The 21,111-nt window shown below is 30.3% G+C and overlaps 1 protein-coding gene and 1 pseudogene across 2 annotated transcripts; both read left to right on the forward strand.

Annotated features, from left to right (window-relative positions):
• The first annotated feature begins 15,500 nt into the window (after positions 1-15,500).
• Positions 15,501-16,509, forward strand: LOC125859352 (dehydration-responsive element-binding protein 1A-like). The gene has a single exon (XM_049539082.1). The coding sequence runs from the start codon at positions 15,561-15,563 to the stop codon at positions 16,215-16,217; it is 657 nt and encodes a 218-aa protein (XP_049395039.1). The 5' UTR covers positions 15,501-15,560; the 3' UTR covers positions 16,218-16,509.
• A 2,169-nt stretch (positions 16,510-18,678) lies between these two features.
• LOC125860172 (dehydration-responsive element-binding protein 1A-like) lies at positions 18,679-19,573 on the forward strand (annotated as a pseudogene). The gene has a single exon (XR_007445818.1). The product of XR_007445818.1 is annotated as a dehydration-responsive element-binding protein 1A-like (transcript).
• The last annotated feature ends 1,538 nt before the right edge of the window (positions 19,574-21,111 follow it).

The following is a 21,111-nucleotide window of genomic DNA, read 5'->3' on the forward strand; positions in this document are numbered from 1 at the left end:
ATAATGATAACATTCCTACACAAATAAGTAGTTTAATAGAAGGTGATTTAACTAAGCAACTATGTACGTGTTATGTATTTTTTTTTTTTTTGTATCCAAAATTCAAAATAAAATAATGAAAATAACACTTTTTCCTATCACCCCTCCCCCCCCAACACACACACACACTATGATAATAGTACAAACTAAAAGAATATGAGCATGTAAGTCAATTTCAAGTTTTAATTCATGATATCCTAATTAAGAATAAAAGATTAAAAGAAAGAATAAAAAGAGGGAATAAGCATGACAGTGGGATAATTGCTAGAAATTTTATATTAATGAATAATAATAATTATCTTTTTTTAAGGTGAAAAATTAGATAGGGCGCGTGTGAATTTTATTTGAATCTCCAATCATGAGTTGGATTATAATAATTTGGGGTTGATTGAAAATAGGTCAATAGTAACATATCATGAAATTAATAATTTTTTGAATATTATTTTCAAGCTTATCAGGTCAAAACATGAATCATATGTAATTATTATTATTTATCTGAGAAGGATTTCAATTTTGATTAGCTAGATTAGGTAACATAATAAATAAATATTTATTGATTTAATTTAGGGGGACTTTGTTAAAAATAAAGATATGAGTCAAATGGTTCATATCAATGGTTATTTTGAGCAAAAATGTTGACGTATTTGGAGGATGATAGGTGGATTAAGAGTAGTTTTATACCAATTCAAATAGTTGAGGGGCATTTAGGCCCTTCTTCATTATTTAAAAAAAAAGTATTTTCAATGTTATTTTAAACTTTGATATATATATATATGTATATATAATTTTGAACCAACTTTTGCACACCTCAATTAATTTAAAGGAAATTTATCATCTTCCACCTGTAAATGGTACCAGATAAATTCATCCACCAAACCTAGGATAGATGAGAACTAATCACATAGTATATTTTTTTCAATTGCAATTTGTACCTGAGACCCTTTTGTTATAATAAAGAAGTCAATTCTTCACACTTTATATATTATGTAGAGTGTAGTCGAGATAAAATTTTGAGTTTATGAATCTTAATTCGAAAAAGAAAAAAACGTTACTAAGTTTTATCATAAATTATTTGTATACATTAAGTAAATTTTTAAATATAAATACAAAATATATTTCATATGTCAAATCCTTAGGCGCAAAAGCTAGCTCTATCGCTGATTATGTCCAATCAAATAATATCACTCAATCAAGATGCAGAATGTATGATTTTATAAAAATAAATATCAAAATTTAACATTATAACTAAAATATTCATTGAATAGTTATTTCCGCATAGTGAATCAATCAACAAAATTAGGGGTGTTCAAAAATTGAATCGACCGAAAAATCGAATCGAAAAAAGTGTTATTGATTATTGCAATTGGGTTATTGGGTTAACGATTTTTTAATGATTTTATAAAAAAAAAAATTATCGACTTATCGGTTCGGTATTGATTTTTATTATTGAGTTATTGGGTAGACCGATAACCCATTAAGACTATAGTATTTTACTACTTTTACCTATATATACAAAATATTAAATATTAATCTCAACATCTTACTATTTATGTCTGACATTTAACCTTCAATTCATACTTCACTGTGACTTTGAGTTCACAACTTCACATTATACAGACCGTCAAAATCTAAAGTAAGAATCCTATTCCTCTTGATTTTCTCTTTGTGTTACACATACAGTATATAGTTCTTTTTATGTTTGTTATTATTGTTTCTATTTTATTAGAATTTATAAAGTTACGTTATTGTCTTGTCGCGTCAAATTTATTAGAGAAGTCATATATTTGTTTTATAATCATTTTCTTATTGGTTAAGTCGAAAATCAAACCATTATGGATCAAGCCGAAAATCGATAAAAATATCTTATTAGTTTAGCGTATTTAAAAATTGAAAACTAATAAACCGACCGATGAACACCCCCTAAACAAAATTGTGGTGGGAAATCTTTAATCATATATTTTAAATTTAAGCTTTTAAGTATAAAAATATTCTATTAGTGAGCGTTTTCTCTTTAAGTAAATTTTATTTGATATAAATTTAAATTAATCAAGATTTCAATAGGTATGAGTGATCGATATCAAACTAAAAAACAAAAAAGTTCCGTACGCAGAAAAAGAAGTACACTCTGCATTTAATTAATTGATTAGATTAGTCAATAGAAGAAAATCTAAAGAAGGGCCAAGAAATATAAGCACGTGGTCCACGCGCTTACGTGTGAAAGGTAGGGTAAAGAATCTTCCCTGTATTTGAAGTTCTATATTAACTGCCACTGAGAAGACCCTAAAAAAGAAACAAAACAAATGTTAGAGACACATCAAAATCACCTCGTATCATCGAAAAGTCATTCATTTCTTCCGTTTACTTATACTTATCATATTTTTCGTCATGAATATAAATTCAGTTTTTAAATTTTAAACATTTAAAAATTATACGAAAAATAGTATAAGTTTATAATTTTTCTCATATTATTATGACGAAAAGATATATAAAAAGTATAGATCAAAATTAATATAATTTGACTCTTAAAAAGTGAAATATGTCAGGTAAAAATGAATAGAGATGAAGTATCTTTAAGCTATGTCCTTTAATTTTAAATTAATACTCTTTAGTAATAGCTTATTAATTTGAATGTTGCTGGGTTTTTTTTTCTCTGTTAGTGTGACATTTTATTATTAATAAAAATGTATCATATGTCACTTCCGAAGTATGATACTTCGAGCAAAAAGTTGATAATTGATGAAGGAAAATGCTTCAATTTTGGACATTTCATTGTGCCCCTCACATTAGGTTTTCAAGAAAGAGGAATGGAATGATTTACCGTCACATAAATATATGCAGACAATACAAATTTACCAATGATTTTTTGATAATAGTATCTGTCACACCCCTATTTTTCCAAACGAGGTGTTTGAAAAATAGAGTTTCTCCAATTAAAGTGACATTTTGAAAAGGGATTATTTTATTTCAGAGTCGCCACTTGGAATTGAGTTTTGGTGTTCCAAGTCACCTAATTTTTACCCCTAATCAAAAGGAAGTTGACTCTGATATTTAATGGTCTACGAACTAGAAATCTGGATAAGAAATTCTATTGAACAAGGGGAAGGTGTAAGGCACCCCTCGAGTCCCGTGTTTCTAGCACNATATATAATCATAACTCGTATACATGTACACTTTATTAAATACATAGATTCTTAATTAGATAATGTGTATATTTTGTTAGATACATATTTTGACTACCGACTTTTTTCCTCTTCACTTCGTCTCTCTCCCCTCTCCGGCTAGTGACCAACGTCACTGTTGTTCATCTCCTCACCACCATAAAATCGTCATTTTTAACGAAAATGATTAGTTAATAAAGATACAACACATCACCATGAATATACCAAAATAGACTTAAAAGAATTAATTGAATCCACAACTTCTAACTTTAAGAGATAAGCCACTTGATGAAGTTATGATTACATTACAAAATTGGAAATAAATGATTCATATTCCGCCCAAGTGAGTTAATTTTGTACATCTATTAAGAATTTTTATCCTTTAAAATAGATTAAGAAAAATCAAAATCAATAAACTTTAATCAAAGAAGATCGTTTGATAAGGAATGACGACAAAAAAATACGTGATAGACTTTGTAACGATCAGTTCCCGTCGTTATAGAAAAGTCAACGGAGAAAACTTTTTGACTGAAAAACTTTTCGTAGTAACTTAGCATTTTCCAACCTAGTCCAGATTCAGATGAAATCGGAGTCAGTAAGGTCTAAGGAAATCTGGTAGCAATTGGGTAATTTAATTATGATTTTGATTAAATGAGTAGATAGCTAAGACGTTAAAGAATTCGTATGACTTTACAGAACTGAATTTGGGTGAGTAGAACTCCCGAAACTAATCTCGGCGTGAACGGGTAATTTCTGAGTGTCATTGGTTGAAGGTGTGTTGTGAAATGGGGGTATTGAAATTATTAAAATTGCTCATTCACTACAACAAATTCATTTACCTTCACTACAACAAATTCATTTACCAGGGACAAATAATTTCGTCATTTATAAATCATATTTCGTCACTAAAATTTTTGTGAGACGAAAAATAATTTGTCACTCAGTCGTCACTAAATGTGTGTGTCTCTAAAAGTACACAAAGACGATTTAGTGCTTCGTCGCTAAAAGTATTTTATTAACTATAAAAATAAAAATAGTCCCCAAATGCTTAAACATTTGTGACAAATTCATTTGTCGTAAAAAGTATATTTTTTGTAGATAATAGTATGTTTTGTCACTAAAAAGGTTATTACTACCAACAAAATTATATCGTCGCTAATGACTATATTTTATACACCAAAAATTATTTTGTTATTAATTGTATTAATTAGGGACAATTTTATTATTATAAAAAAGATTAATTTTCTTATTATCCTCCCCCCACCCCCCACCCCCCACCCATCTCAAATTTATTTTAAACTCCTCCCTCGGAGCTCCCACATCATGCTTTCTTGGGGATTCGAACTCACAACATTAAGGTTGGAAGTGAGGAGTGCTTACCATCAGATCAACTCTCCCTTGTCTCTCATTTTTAATTTATTTTCTACTTCATTCACTTCTTTCAAATTTAACTTTTGTAGATATAATATATTATATGATTATTTATACACATACACAAGTGCATGAAATTTACCACTCACAATTCATTCAAATGTAGATTATATTTTAATTAAACTGTATATTTTTTAACATATCTTTAAATATATTCAGTACGATTCTCTATTTTATTCAGTTATTTTTATAAATTTCAAAAAATTATATAGTACAATTATAAATTTAAATAAAATTGAACTTTTGATTTTATATAAAAAATTGAATAATCGGTTCAATTCGGTTAGTAAATCAATTGCTTTGTAAAAAAAAAACATCGATACCCATAACTATAGTACTTCATCATAATATATTTGAAATCCTAGGTTGTTCGTTTCTTTCATTCGTGCTTTCATTTTCTTAGTTTATTTCAATTTTCACACTAATGGAAAAGTTAATAGAAATTCTTGAAATATTTCGCACATTTGCAAAGTCTAAGTTTGTAAGTCGATGTTATCTTTGTATAGTTGATCTACATGCATTTGTGAAATTATTATTAATAACTACATATTTTTAGACAGAAGCAAATAGATCGACTTAGTCTATACAGTTTACCAATCACAAATTAATAGACACACACAAAAATTAGCACCAAGACTTGAGAAATTATTTTTTCTATCGTCTTTATCGATGAAAGTGTATCAAATAAAAAACAAAAGTGTTAAACCAACAAATATTAGTGATCTAGTGGTAGAATCGTACCCCACTCACGATACTTATAACCTGGATTGTATTTTTGAAATGATGCATAATTGTGTAATTTAAGAAAATTCATGAATTGAACTTTTTCATTTTTACAAAATGGACCGAATTCGTTGGTTGTAATATTTTCCCTCGCCAATTAACGAAAGGACTCTGTCTATTTCTTATGAAGCACTTATATTATTCTTTTTGTAAGTTGTCACTTGTAATTATGAACAATTGTAGCAAAAGAAATTGTATTAAGCTATGAATTTTTTTCGTAGCAAATAGTTGAATTATTCACTACAAATTGTAAGTCGTCGCTATTTAACACCTTACATATTTCGTGACAATTATTTTGTTGTCACTGAATCACAGATTGTTTAGAGACAATAAAATCTTTGTCACCAATTATTTATACTATTAGTGACGAAAATAAATATCATAATTAAAATTAAATTCTTATAGCTAAAACTTATAATATTTAACTACAAATTCTAATTTGTTGATATTGTAACAACATATTTTTTTAGATGAAATTTTTTTGGGTAAAAAATCAATAAATTTTAAGGCAAAATAATTTGTCACGAATAAGATACATTATTAGTGACGAAATAATGTGTCACAGATAACTTTAAATTCGTGACTAACACTACTTAACAAATAGCGCCAATTAATTTTTTGGTAGGAAACTTTAGTAGACGAAACTTTGCTACGATTTTTTTGTTTTGTCACTAAAAGTATGTGTCTCATACTCCCTCCCTCCCTATTTAGTTGTCCACTTTAGAATTGACACACAGATTAAGGCAACAATGATTAACATAGTGAAGTTACAATTTTACCCTTATAGTACAATTTACTTTCAAAATAAATTCACTCAAAATAGCTAATCAATGCTGAAAAGTTCATAAGTTTATTTACTTTATTTATGACAACTTTTCACTTTAAATAAGGGTATAATAGGAAAAAAATTGTTGTCCTTTCTTGATTTGTCAAAATGGACAACTAAATAGGGACAACCAAAAGAGGAAATATGGACAACTAAATAGGGGCGGAGGGAGTATATTTAAGCATGAAAAGTAAATTTTGTCACTAAAAGCGAACGATTAGTGACGAATTTGATGTCGTAGCTAATAATTTCGTAGCTATATATCATATTTCTTGTAGTGATTCTTCCGTGCTAGCCGCTATAGCGGGATTTCTGCCGCCAAGGCGGGCACGCTGTAGCGGGATTTCTGCCGCCAAGGCGGGCACGCTGTAGCGGGTGAGACCGCTGTGGCGGGACAGACACGACTTAAAGTCGAAAATAAACCCTAAAAACATTTTATTCTGCAAATTTCAAACTTAAGAGCTAAGGAACGAACCCAGGGGTTTTCTTGACAGTTTTTCACCATTCGTGAGGCTAAAGGTAAGATTTTAACTCTCCGAATCCATTTTTTGATTCGTAGAACATAATCCAATGGGTAATTATCGATGGGGGAGGGTTTTGATCTGGAATTTATGGTGGAAAGTAGCCCTAATTTGGATATTGGGATCATGGGTATGATGTAGGGTTGATAGAATTGTTAGTAATTCGGGTAATTAGTTATTGTTTATTGATTCACGTGTTAAATTAATTGTTTATAGACCAAGAACTATTGAAACAAATACGGAAAGGGAAGAATCAAGTTTCTTAGGGGATTCGAGCTTTTCTTCGAGGTAGGTGATGGTTGTGATTTCATGATTGTGTGATATATGTGTGTTCTTACTTCATTATAATACGTGTATGTATGCGAATGTTGCATTATTGATCACACTAATTGTAAATGAGGATAAATGAATGAATGTCATGAATCATGACTTGATTGTATGATTATGAGAATGTACTTTGTGATTGTGATTGTGGCTTGTTGAATCAATCGCGTGTTGCGTTCTGACACACTAACTTGGATCGGTTGCCACGTTTCGGCATAAATATGGGATCGATTGCCACGTTTCGTCATAAACATTGGATCGGTTACCACATACCGGCATGCTAACAGTTTGAGTTTGGGTCCATGAGAGGGCCATTGACTTGACATAACTGTGTAATTAAGAATTGTGAACTTGATCGTTGTTCGTAAATGATATTGGTATTGTATATGTTCGGAGTATGCATGTTATTGTTATGTTGTAATGACTTATGTATGTTGCACTTAGTGGGATAGTCGTGTGATCCTACCAGTACACTGTGGTTGTGTACTGATATTGCACAACTTGCTCTTTCTTTGTTTAGTACAGGGCATCTTCCGGCGGCTATTGACAGACCTCGCTTAGAAGATCAGTGATCATTTCGAATTCAAGGGTGAGTCAGTTCTTCCGAGTTGCCATGAGTTTTCTTTCAGTTTATGTCCACCTTTCGGACTTAGACTAGTTCTTCAGATTTCTTATGTTTAGTATGGGGTTGTACCCATTTTCCTTTAGACTTATGGTTGAACCTTAGATATTTTGGTATATTGACTTTCAGGTTCTAGGTATTACTTCCGCAATGTTAGTTTTGGTTTTTAAACTTATATTGGAGTTTATGGGAACTCCCTAGCTATCTTTTCCTTAGCATTTAAGCTTGCTTCCGTAACCTTAAATGCTTTAGTATTTTGATTAAGTTGGTTAGCTAATTAGTATTATTGATTCTCCCATCGGAGAGTTTGTGTGGGTGTCAATTACAATGGTGTGGGTCGTGACAGACTTGGGATGGGAACATTAGAAAAGGGAGTGAACTTATTTGGAGAAAAAGAGGAAATCTAAATTAGAGAGATAATTAAGTAGATATAGATTCTATTGTAGATTTATTTAAGAAATGATGTATCTCAATATATTTGGCTTTAAATCTAATGCATAAATATTGAATAATGAGATAATTTATAATTACTCAAAATTATAAATGAGATTAATAGATGTTGAACCTATACATACATGCATCTGATGCTTTTGGTGGCCAGTTGTAATATAATAAGGAGTTAAAATAATGTTAAATGGAAAGAAATGAGGTACAATAGAAATATTTTTAGAAATTTAATATACTCCCTCCGTCCACTATTGTTTGTCAGGGTAAGATCATGCACAATCTTTAAGAAAAAATTAATATAAGGTGCAATTTGACTAATATAACCCTACTATCAATCATTATTAATATGGTTTGTACTTTTTTAAAAATTTTAAAAGCAACTTTTTTTACATTAAAATAGTCTTGTAACTTTAAAATGACTACTTTTTGAAACTAGTAGTTATGTTATTATTAAGGGCAGAATTGGAAAAAGTGAATAATTATTTCTTGATTGTTTAAATTAACAATTAATTTTGGACAACTATTTTTAGTATACCTGACAAACAATAGTGGACGGAGGGAGTATAAGTCTTACTATAAGTGGAGTACAATAATCTTTAAGATTCTCCACTTTTGTATGTTTGTGCAAACCGAGTATGCGATTCTGCACCTACGCACGTGGTCCACACGTTTCCGTGGTGAAATGATAGGCAGTTGTAGATTATTTTTGTAACTGTCAAAACGTGTGTTCGTACTTCGTACAATTGGGGGACCCTTTGGATGACATGGCTTTGTGGGACGGGTGAGTTTAAGGCTATGCTATGCGGGATGAAGCTAATTTATAGTTATGGGGGCGGATTGAAGTGTTTTTTTAAAAAAAATTAATGCGGGATGAGTTGCGATTATATGTGATTTCACGTGGATTCAATAAAACTTATAAATTTTTATATGTTATAAGAGTGATAAAACATTATTCATTAAGATAATTTCTTTAAAGTTATTAAAATATTTAAGATAATAAATGAAAATGGTTCAATAAAAATAATATAATTTCTTACATGTTTCCCAATTGACCTCTTTAAAATAAAATTTNGAGTAGATAACTAAGACGTTAAAGAATTCGTATGAATTTACGGAACTGAATTCGGGTGAGTAGAACTCCCGAAACTAATCTCGGCGTGAACGGGTAGTTTCTGAGAGTCGTTGGTTGAAGGTGTTGTGAAATGGGGGTATTGGAATTATTAAAATTGTTCATTGTTCCATGCAAGCCGCTATAGCGGGATTTCTGCCGCCAAGGCGGGCTCGCTGTAGCGGGTGAGACCGCTGTGGCGGGACAGACGCGACTTAAAGTCGAAAATAAACCCTAAAAACATTTTATTCTGCAAGTTTCAAACTTGAGAGCTAAGGAACGAACCCAGGGGTTTTCTTGACAGTTTTTCACCATTCGTGAGACGAAAGGTAAGATTTTAACTCTCCGAATCCATTTTTTGATCCGTAGAATGTAATCCAATGGGTAATTATCGATGGGGGAGGGTTTTGATTTGGAATTTATGGTGAAAAACTGCCCTAATTTGGATATTGGGATCGTGGGTATGATCTAGGGTTGATAGAATTGTTAGTAATTCGGGTAATTAGTTATTGTTTATTGATTCCCGTGTTAAATTAATTGTTTATAGACCAAGAACTATTGGAACAAATACGAAAAGGGAAGAATCAAGTTTCTTAGGGGATTCAAGCTTTTCTTCGAGGTAGGTGATGGTTGTGATTTCATGATTGTGTGATATATGTGTGTTCTTGCTTCATTATAATACGTGTATGTATGCAAATGTTGCATTATTGATCGCACTAATTGTAAATGAGGATAAATTAATGAATGTCATGAATCATGACTTGATTATATGATTATGAGAATGTACTTTGTAATTGTGATTGTGGCTTGTTGAATCAATCGGGTGTTGCGCTCCGACACACTAACTTGGATCGGTTGCCACGTTCCGGCATAAATATGGGATCAATTGCCACGTTCTCGCATAAACATTGGATCGGATACCACGTACCGGTATGCTAACAGTTTGGGTTTGGGTTCCATAAGAGGACCATTGACTTGACATAACTGTGTAATTAAGAATTGTGAACTTGATCGTTGTTCGTAAATGATATTGGTATTGTATATGTTCGGAGTATGCATGTTATTGTTATGTTGTAATGATTTATGTATGTTGCACTTAGTGGGATAGTCGTGTGATCCTACCAGTACACTGTGGTTATGTACTGATACTGCACAACTTGTTCTTTCTTTGTTGAGTACAGGGCATCTTCCGACAACTATTGACAGACCTCGCTTAGAAGATCAGTGATCATTTCGAATTGAAGGGTGAGTCAGTTCTTTCGTGTTGCCATGAGTTTTCTTTCAGTTTATGTCCACCTTTCGAACGTAGACTAGTTCTTCATATTTCTTATGTTTAGTATGGGGTTGTACCCATTTTCCTTTAGACTTATGGTTGAACCTTAGATATTTTGGTATATTGACTTTCAGGTTCTAGGTATTACTTCCGCAATGTTAGTTTTGGTTGTTAAACTTTTATTGGAGTTTATGGGAACTCCCTAGCTATCTTTTCCTTAGCATTTAAACATGCTTTCGTAACCTTAAATGCTTTAGTATTTTGATTAAGTTGGTTAGCGCAGCTAATTAGTATTATTGGTTCTCCCATCGGAGAGTTAGTGTGGGTGTCAATTACGATGGTGTGGGTTAGCTAATTAGTATTATTGGTTCTCCCATCGGAGAGTTAGTATGGGTGTCAATTACGATGGTGTGGGTCGTGACAGACTTGGGATGGGAACATTAGAAAAGGGAGTGAACTTATTTGGAGAAAAAGAGGAAATCTAAATTAGAGAGATAATTAAGTAGATATAGATTCTATTGTAGATTTATTTAAGAAATGATGTATCTCAATATATTTGGCTTTAAATCTAATGCATAAATATTGAATAATGAGATAATTTATAATTACTCAAAATTATAAATGAGATTAATAGATGTTGAACCTATACATACATGCATCTGATGCTTTTGGTGGCCAGTTGTAATATAATAAGGAGTTAAAATAATGTTAAATGGAAAGAAATGAGGTACAATAGAAATATTTTTAGAAATTTAATATACTCCCTCCGTCCACTATTGTTTGTCAGGGTAAGATCATGCACAATCTTTAAGAAAAAATTAATATAAGGTGCAATTTGACTAATATAACCCTACTATCAATCATTATTAATATGGTTTGTACTTTTTTAAAAATTTTAAAAGCAACTTTTTTTACATTAAAATAGTCTTGTAACTTTAAAATGACTACTTTTTGAAACTAGTAGTTATGTTATTATTAAGGGCAGAATTGGAAAAAGTGAATAATTATTTCTTGATTGTTTAAATTAACAATTAATTTTGGACAACTATTTTTAGTATACCTGACAAACAATAGTGGACGGAGGGAGTATAAGTCTTACTATAAGTGGAGTACAATAATCTTTAAGATTCTCCACTTTTGTATGTTTGTGCAAACCGAGTATGCGATTCTGCACCTACGCACGTGGTCCACACGTTTCCGTGGTGAAATGATAGGCAGTTGTAGATTATTTTTGTAACTGTCAAAACGTGTGTTCGTACTTCGTACAATTGGGGGACCCTTTGGATGACATGGCTTTGTGGGACGGGTGAGTTTAAGGCTATGCGGGATGAAGCTAATTTATAGTTTTGGGGGCGGATTGAAGTGTTTTTTTAAAAAAAATTAATGCGGGATGAGTTGCGATTATATGTGATTTCACGTGGATTCAATAAAACTTATAAATTTTTATATGTTATAAGAGTGATAAAACATTATTCATTAAGATAATTTCTTTAAAGTTATTAAAATATTTAAGATAATAAATGAAAATGGTTCAATAAAAATAATATAATTTCTTACATGTTTCCCAATTGACCTCTTAAAAATAAAATTTTAAGCCACTATCCATTTAATTAATACAACTTAATGAAAAATGAATTTATTTGCATGAATTTTATTTTCAGTATCAAACTTTACTAGAAAAAGAAAATATTATATAAATTATGCAGGGTGGGTTCATGCGGAGTGGGTCTATGCAGGGCAGGGTAAAAAGGAAAAAAGATTGTTATGCAAAGCAGGTTAAGCCTAACCCGCCCCGCCCCATTGTCATCCCTAGAGGACCCTTGATTCTTACAAAGTTTAAAAGCATAATATGAAATTATGAAATAAAGTTGAAGTTTTGTTTTGTTTGCAGAGGTGAGTCTAGATTTTAGAGGTCGTATGTGCCGTTCCGTTCAAGTAAGATAAGCGGGTCAGTTGCTTCAATTTTGGGTTACAATTTGAGTTATTTATGTTATTCAAATTTTATACACAAATTTATCAAATTGCATGTTAGTAATATTTTGTTTTAAATACTATGAGACTAGATATAACTAAACAATTTAATTTTTTATTTCTTTTTATGAATTAGAGGCCTTGTTCGCTAAAACTTTGAGAAAAAAAAGATTTTTCACCTTAAAAATTTGAGATTGTATAAATCATCTAATAGTGTTAATATATTCATATTTCATTGACTTTATGTATTGTTGTAGATATATAGTAGAGAAATAATAAAAATTGTAGTTTCACCTAGTCAACTTACCTTGCAAAAATGTGGTGAAGATAGAAAGAACCTTTAAATTTAAAGAACTTAAATAATAATATTCATCATTTTAAAACATATATTTTTAAAAAACTACTATTTAAGTATATTCTTAATAATATTTATGTAACGTTCATAATTCAATAGTCATTAATTGATAAAGAATAAACAGTAATACTCATATCAAGAGATTAACAAATAATGAAAGAGAATTTATTTTTAAAAAAGAAATTAATTACGGTGAAAAGGAGCCAAATTAAAATAATAATGAGTAGTAGTAAATAAATAAGAATGTTTGAAAGTAGAGAAAAAATTTAAGCCCTTTACACGTTAATGAAAATGATAGAGAAAAAAAGAAGAGAAAGAGCTTCATTGTACAAGAGCAAGCCAAAAAAAAAAATGCTAGCAGCTTGGTTCAAACCCGCATTGCTCGTGTAACCAATTGCATCCTTTACCAATTGATTTACCATCGTTTGTTTGGATATGCAATTTAAATTTTTATGTTGTATATTTTTTCATACACATAAAAATTTCATAAGTTGTAAAATTATTAAAATTGTCTCAATTCTTCGTATAATTTTATCAAATAAGAGTTTATAAAATTACATAATACGCTATCACAAAGATATTTTTTTTAAAAAAATACAACATTTATTGATCAAATTTTAATTAAATAAAAGACAAAATTAAACAAAAGTTGTAGTGTACTAGTCTTTGAATAAATTTGATGGAAAATAATGAATTTGATGAATATAAATCATAAAGTAGAAATTGTTTTGAAGTAACAATAATTTTGTGTTGGTGAGAATAATGTTATATGAGATATAAATGGATTAAAAAGTAATGATATAAATTATAAATTTTCTTTACATATGAAATAAATGGTTAGTACATATAAATAGGAAAAATCCTCTTGACTAGAAAATTTGACCAGAATGGTATTTAACCTATGTTATTTTTATTTTTTTTGAACAATTTACCCCTTTAACTTTAATACCTTTTAATTAAAAATGAAAAAAATATTAGTTTATTTTAAAATAAAAAAGATATTATAATTTTTTTAAATTTCTGGTCAAATTTTCTGGCCATTTAGCATTACCCATATAAATATGATTTTTAAATACAAAATATAAACTCGTAGGTCCATTTTTGTATTTGAAAAATCTCAAAACATGATATGAAATTCTCAAATCATGCTTTTGGGAAATTTGAAATTTCATCTCATAATATGCGACAAAATCAGGATGAACTCAAATGTCCAAACACTGATTTAAACTCATAATTTTAAAAAGACTCATTTGATTAATTTTGCTCTTCGTTTTTCATGTCTCGCTATTATTGTTATCATCAACAGAGATTGGTGAAAGTCTTGAAGCATAGTTTAATTTATATAAATTATAATCCACCACATAAAAAATAATCTTTAGCGGCAATTAATTAATGACAATAACTCAATTGCTATTAAATATAATTTTTTAGCGGCAATTATCACTCTTTTTATATGTTCCTAAAGCCTTGAGCGACGTTGGATCTAATAACACTTAACTAATAATGATAAAAACTTTAGCATTTTTTATTAATATGTTTATTTATTGTCGCTAAAAATTATTTTTGTTATAATGAGCATGTATCGTGTTTTGATATGGAGTATCTCATAGTTTGATTTATAAACTTTTGGTACGCCATTCGTGATTATTTTTTTTACCTACCAAAGTAGTCCGTCTTATTCTAGTATCATTTGACTTGACAAGTGACAACACGAAGTTTATTATTTTTAGTCCATGTCAAATGTCAATACTGTGAAGTAGTACCTTAAGTAAGTACTACCAATATAGTCCAAAAGGGAAGCATAGAAGAAACTAAAAATAAGCCAAGTTAGACGCACGGAAGATNCACTTAAAATTATTTTTGTTATAATTAGCATGTAATCGTGTTTTGATATACTCCCTCCGTCCCTTTTTAGTTGTCCACTTTAAAAATGGCACACAGATTAAGGCAACAATGATTAGCACAGTGAAGTTACAATTTTACCCTTATGACAACTTTTCACTTCAAAATTACAACCACTTATTTGAATTAAAGTGAAATAAATTGGAGGGAAACAATATACACTTTTACAATTTTCAAGAAGTGTAAATAAGGGTATAATAGGAAAAAAATTGTTGTCCTTTCTTGATTTGTCAAAATGGACAACTAAATAGGGACAACCAAAAAAGGAAATATGGACAAGTAAATAGGGACGGAGGGAGTATCTCATAGTTTGATTTATAAACTTTTAGTACGGCATTCGTAATTATTTTTTTTACCTACCAAAGTAGTCCGTCTTATTCTAGTATCATTTGACTTGACAAGTGACAACACGAAATTTATTATTTTTAGTCCATGACAAATGTCAATATTGTGAAGTAGTAGCTTAAGTATTCCAAGTTAAGTACCAATATAGTCCAAAAGGGAAGTATAGAAGAAACTAAAAATAAGCCAAGTTAGACGCACGGAAGATTTGGAAGTTGGAACTTACTTTTCTTAAAACCACAGCCCCACTCCACTCCAGCTGTCATATAAAACAGCTGCCCCACTCTATTTTTTAAAACAGCCTGTCTCCTTATCACCCTCTAACTTCCGTGTTCTTTTTCATCATCAAAACTTTTTTAGTCTCAACTATATATAGAAATCAAACTTTTCACATTTACCAGAACAATTAAAATCTCTAAACTCACTCAAAAACAAATATCACTGATTAAAGAAAAAAAATGGATATCTTTCGAAGCTATTATTCGGACCCACAAATAGAATCTTCTTCATCATTTTCTGATACTACTACTTATAACTCTCCTAATAATAGAGCCAATCATTCTGATGAGGAAGTTATTTTAGCTTCAAATAATCCAAAGAAGCCAGCTGGAAGGAAGAAGTTTCGAGAAACTCGACATCCAGTATACAGGGGAATCAGGATGAGGAATTCAGGAAAATGGGTTTGTGAAGTCAGAGAACCAAATAAGAAAACAAGGATTTGGCTTGGTACTTTTCCAACTGCTGAAATGGCGGCAAGAGCTCATGACGTGGCGGCTATAGCATTAAGAGGCCGTTCTGCTTGTTTGAATTTTGCTGACTCTGCTTGGAGGTTGCCTACCCCGGCTTCCTCCGACACTAAGGATATTCAAAAGGCGGCCGCTGAGGCCGCCGAATCCTTCCGACCATTAAAGTCGGAAGAAGAATCAGTAGTTACTACTGGAGATCAATCTAGTACTCCGGATGATATGTTTTTTATGGATGAGGAAGCGTTGTTCTGCATGCCGGGATTACTTACGAATATGGCGGAAGGATTAATGGTTCCTCCACCTCAATGTACTGAAATGGGAGATCATGTGGAAGCTGATGATATGCCTTTATGGAGCTATTCTATCTAATATATATAAGTAAGTATAATGAGACTAATGCTAAGAGTGAAGTATTGTAATTTGTAATGATCATGTAGATATTACTAGTATTGCTATACTATTATTTAATAGTGTGTTGTACGTAGTAGCATAAGAAAATGGTTCAGGTTAAAAGAGAATCATTGGCCTAGACCGTGCGTATATAAGACTATTGTGTGTTTTATGACAGTTGGTCTTAAGTTTTTTCTGGTTTAGGCAAGTGAGTGAAAAAGTAGATTTGTGGAGTATTTTTCAAGCTAATTGAGTGAAATAAATGCGCTAGTTTTTCAAACCTATTTTCATCTGTCCTAGAATTTTCAATATCGATCATTTGGGCAAGTACTCCTCTTAACCAATAGCTACCCACATGCTCTAGTATATAGAAGACAAAATTGAATAAAAATATTCTATTTTAGTAGTTTAGTCCAAAAATATCTTGTATTATTACTTTTCGATAAAAAATGTCCTTTTCCTAAAAATAAAACTACTATATTTGTTTTCTTTGTAGTATAAATAGTTCCTGAATTACTACATATAATTAATTATATCATAGTTTCTACCAATTTTCAAAAATAGATATACATATATATATATATATATATGATTTTTTCCAAAGTTAACAAATATATATGCACCCAACTGGATCCGCCTCTAATACCAAATTATTAGTGATGACAATTGTATAACTTTCTAGAATGGAATAATAATGGGGACAATTCAAATCGTTGGAGATATATACATGTCTCAACTTTGTGGCACTAATCCAATACTATATTCCTAGTCGAAATTCCACAAGTGGAAGCACATTGGAACTGGAAATGATGCACGTGGTCCACGCGTATAATTTCCCGCGTGAGAAATGAAAAGTTTAATTTGTTAATTTATTAGAGTAGCAAATGATGATATTATTAAGTATTAACTGTCAAAAGCGTGTGTTGAGTTTTAATTAGTTATTATTGGTACTTCACTAGTGACTTCATACATATATTCATTTCAAAGGTCAATTTTCAAACTCATCTGTCAATTGGATTACGTAGGGGGCGGCTATATATATTTTGGCCTAAGATAAGAATAGAAAGGCAACTCACCCTTCACCTTCCACTATCTTTTCAAAGAATCTCAATAATTAGTATAATTTATTAATTAATTTTATTCTTCATTATACTATCGTACTTATAAATATATCTTTGTCATTATGAAACTTTACATATTTACCTCTTAATTGAACAGATTATCCCAAATTGATAAAAAATATCTGTCATTATGGAACTTAAACTTCACTTTTAGGGTTGGGGTATTTTTTTTATAAATTTAAATAGTTTGGAATAAAATTTTAAATCTGATAAAATATACTTGGGTCCATATCTAGTCTCCTAAAATAGAAATAACACTCCCTCTCTCCTCCCTTTTCATTCCTTTTTTTAAAAAAATTTGTAACTACTCTACTATAGTCTAATTTCTCCTCTCCAAAGTTTGAATCTCCATACATAGTTCTTTTCCTCAGGTATGTTGTTTTCTCATTTCAAATATTTTTAACTTCTTCCCCATATCAGAAAAATCATAAAATATAAATAATAATATATAAACATAAAAAAATATAAAAATTCATTGTATAAAATTAAAAAAATAAAAAAATAAAAATTCTTGAATGAAACTTAACTTATGAGATATGCTAATTAATTAATAAGAGATATATATGTATATATGTATATATGGAAGGAATATTTTAGTCTTCAAAAATATAATTTTCTGCTTTTTTTTACGAAGCACGGATTTTTAGCTTTTTTTCAACACCAGAAAAATTGCTTCTATTTCCATTTAAAAATAGTTTTAAGGATTTGTCAAACACTTTATTTTTCAAAAAATATTTTTTTCTTCGAAAAAACACTATTGGCCTCCCAACGGCTATACAAAACACACTCTAACTCAATGTTAACAAATTGAGGGTATAATAATAAAAAAAAATTGTCATTCCTTAATTTGTCGAAAATGACAAGTAAAAAGGAAAATCAAATTAGAAAATATTTGACAAGTAAATAGAGACGGAAGAGAGTGTAAAAAAAAAGTTGATGAAAGCTGACCTATTCCTTGACAGCTATTGGTTCACTGAATCCCCAAATATTCATCTGTAAATTAAAAAATTGGTGATGATGACATAGAGTATTAAATAGATGCAACACGAATAAGTTTTATTTATGTTATTATAATTGATGAAATGTCAAAGATTGGTCAGTAATGAGGAGTATATATATTCCAAAAAGGAAGGAAAGAAGAAAGAGTAAAAGCTCACAAGTGCCACATAACCCACACGAGCTGTACACAAAAAGAAAAATCTACTTGTCCCACAAAAAAAAACAGCTGGGCTTACGCTTTTATATCCAGCCTGTATCCTTATTATCACTCCGTGTTCTCTTCTCCTTTCACTATCATACTTTCCCACTATAAATATGTACAACACTTGTTAACTGAACAAACATCCAACACTATTATACAACTACTTCCTATTTTTAGCTCTCAACAACAATGAATATCTTTGAAACCTATTATTCAGACCCACTAATTTTAACCGAATCTTCTTCTTCTTCATCATCATCATCATCTGACCATGACATTATTTTAGCTTCGAATAACCCAAAAAGGCCAGCTGGCAGGAAGAAGTTTCGAGAAACTCGACATCCGATATACAGGGGAATCAGGATGAGGAATTCAGGAAAATGGGTTTGTGAAGTTAGAGAACCAAATAAGAAATCAAGGATTTGGCTTGGTACTTTTCCTACTGCTGAAATGGCAGCAAGAGCTCATGACGTGGCAGCTTTAGCATTAAGGGGCCGTTCTGCTTGTTTGAATTTCGCTGATTCTGCTTGGAGGTTGCCTATCCCGGCTTCCTCCAACTCTAATGATATTCAAAAGGCGGCCGCTGAGGCCGCCGAAATCTTCCGATCATCATCAGAAGAGTCAGAAGAAGTTTCAGGAGAATCTGATAACAGTACTCCTGAAACGCCAGAAAATGCATTTTTTATGAACGATGAAGTGCAAGAGAGTAGCTTCTTCATGGATGAGGAAGCGCTCTTTTTCATGCCAGGATTAATTGCAAATATGGCGGAAGGACTAATGCTACCTCCACCTCAATGTGCAGAAATGGGAGATCATTATGTGGAAGCTGATGCCTACATGACTTTATGGAATTATTCTATCTAAATAGTACAATTTCTTAAATTACTAGGATTTAGAAGATTTTGGTAATTTTCGTACTCAGTATTTGGATGGTACGAATGTACATTAGTATTATGATTTTAATACTAAACAATGTAGATAGTAGCGCCACCAAATAATGACACGTGTCAATGGATGACTTGGTTTTAGCAGTGAGAAGAAAAGATTAGTATTGCAAATTTCAAGCCGTCATATTTGAATAAATGAAATGTGAAGTGATATCACAATGTTCAATATTTTTTGCCATTCTGATATTAAAGAATTACAATTTCTCAACTTATTTTTCGTAATTACTGAGTATCTAAATGTTAATTTATGAATCCAATCTAAGCAAAATTATCTGATATTGAAAACAATTGTTTACTTGAAAACTAAGTATGTAATTCCTTCATTCAAAAATAATGAAGGGGTGCCCTGAGTCAACCATATTCAAATTAAAGTTTCAGTTTCAATTCCAAATTTATTTATCTCGTCATTAAAGAATTTCAATATTATGAATTACAAAATAAATAAGTTATATCTTTTTCATGTCTATAAACACTTTAAAATTGTAATGTTAGAAATAATTTCTTATTCAACAAGACAGTATTAATTAATGTACTATATAGAGTGAAATATAGGAAACTTTCCAAAAATAAAATAAAATAAAATAAAATAGATATCCCTTTAAGAGCTAGTCCAGTAGTAGAAGAAAATTATGATGGTGGAGACCTGCAAATGGTGCCACGTGGTGGATCACACGTTTTCGTGGACAAGTGGCGGCGCGAAATGCTTTCTTTCATTTCTTGCAAAGGTCAGTTGGAGTTAATGATGTATAATTGTCAGAACCGTGTGTTTAGAGTCGGATGAATTTCATATATTTGAAAGGTCATTTTTATATTTCTACCCTTCTATTTTAATTTTTAGCCCTCAAGTCATTGTAGTTCAAAAGATTTATTTCAAAATTATTACTCACTCAAACGTTGAACATGACTTATTTTCTTTGAAAATTTTGAAATGATTATTGGTCCTTTTTATTTATTTTTATATATAAAATTTAAATTAATGGATCAAGTTTTTCATTTATTTATTTTTTGAAATCATGATTTGAAATATATATATATATATATATATATTTGGAGAATTTGGAATTTGAAATCTCGATTTCAAATTATATCCTTAATCACATATCTAAACACTAATTTATAATTTGATTTTTAAATTTTGCACAAATTTACCCCAAACAGATTGGTATTTAATTTCCCCATTCTATCTCAAGTATTCTCTTTCTCTTATTATTATTTTCTACTATATTATAAAAGGGAGTCTAGGCCCAATTATAATATATAATATTCAAGATTGAGACTTTTTCCAATCTTCAATATTATTTATTATACTTGTGGGACTTTTAAAATTTCTACTATGCCAAAGTATAATATATAATATTCAAGATTGGGATTTTCTTGAATATTATATATTATATTTATTATATAGTAGAACTTGGGCATAAACTCCCTTTTAAAATAATATATACATATATATATATATATATATATATTGATAATTATGGTAATTTTTAATGCTTTTTAAGTCATTTATAAATGATATATGTTGCTTCCTTGATTGGGACTATATATATATATATATATATATATATTTCACAAAAGGAAAAGTCTCAATCAAGGAAGCAACA

This window comes from Solanum stenotomum, chromosome 3 (assembly GCF_019186545.1).
Source record: "Solanum stenotomum isolate F172 chromosome 3, ASM1918654v1, whole genome shotgun sequence".
In the NCBI taxonomy this organism is placed as follows: Eukaryota; Viridiplantae; Streptophyta; class Magnoliopsida; order Solanales; family Solanaceae; genus Solanum; species Solanum stenotomum.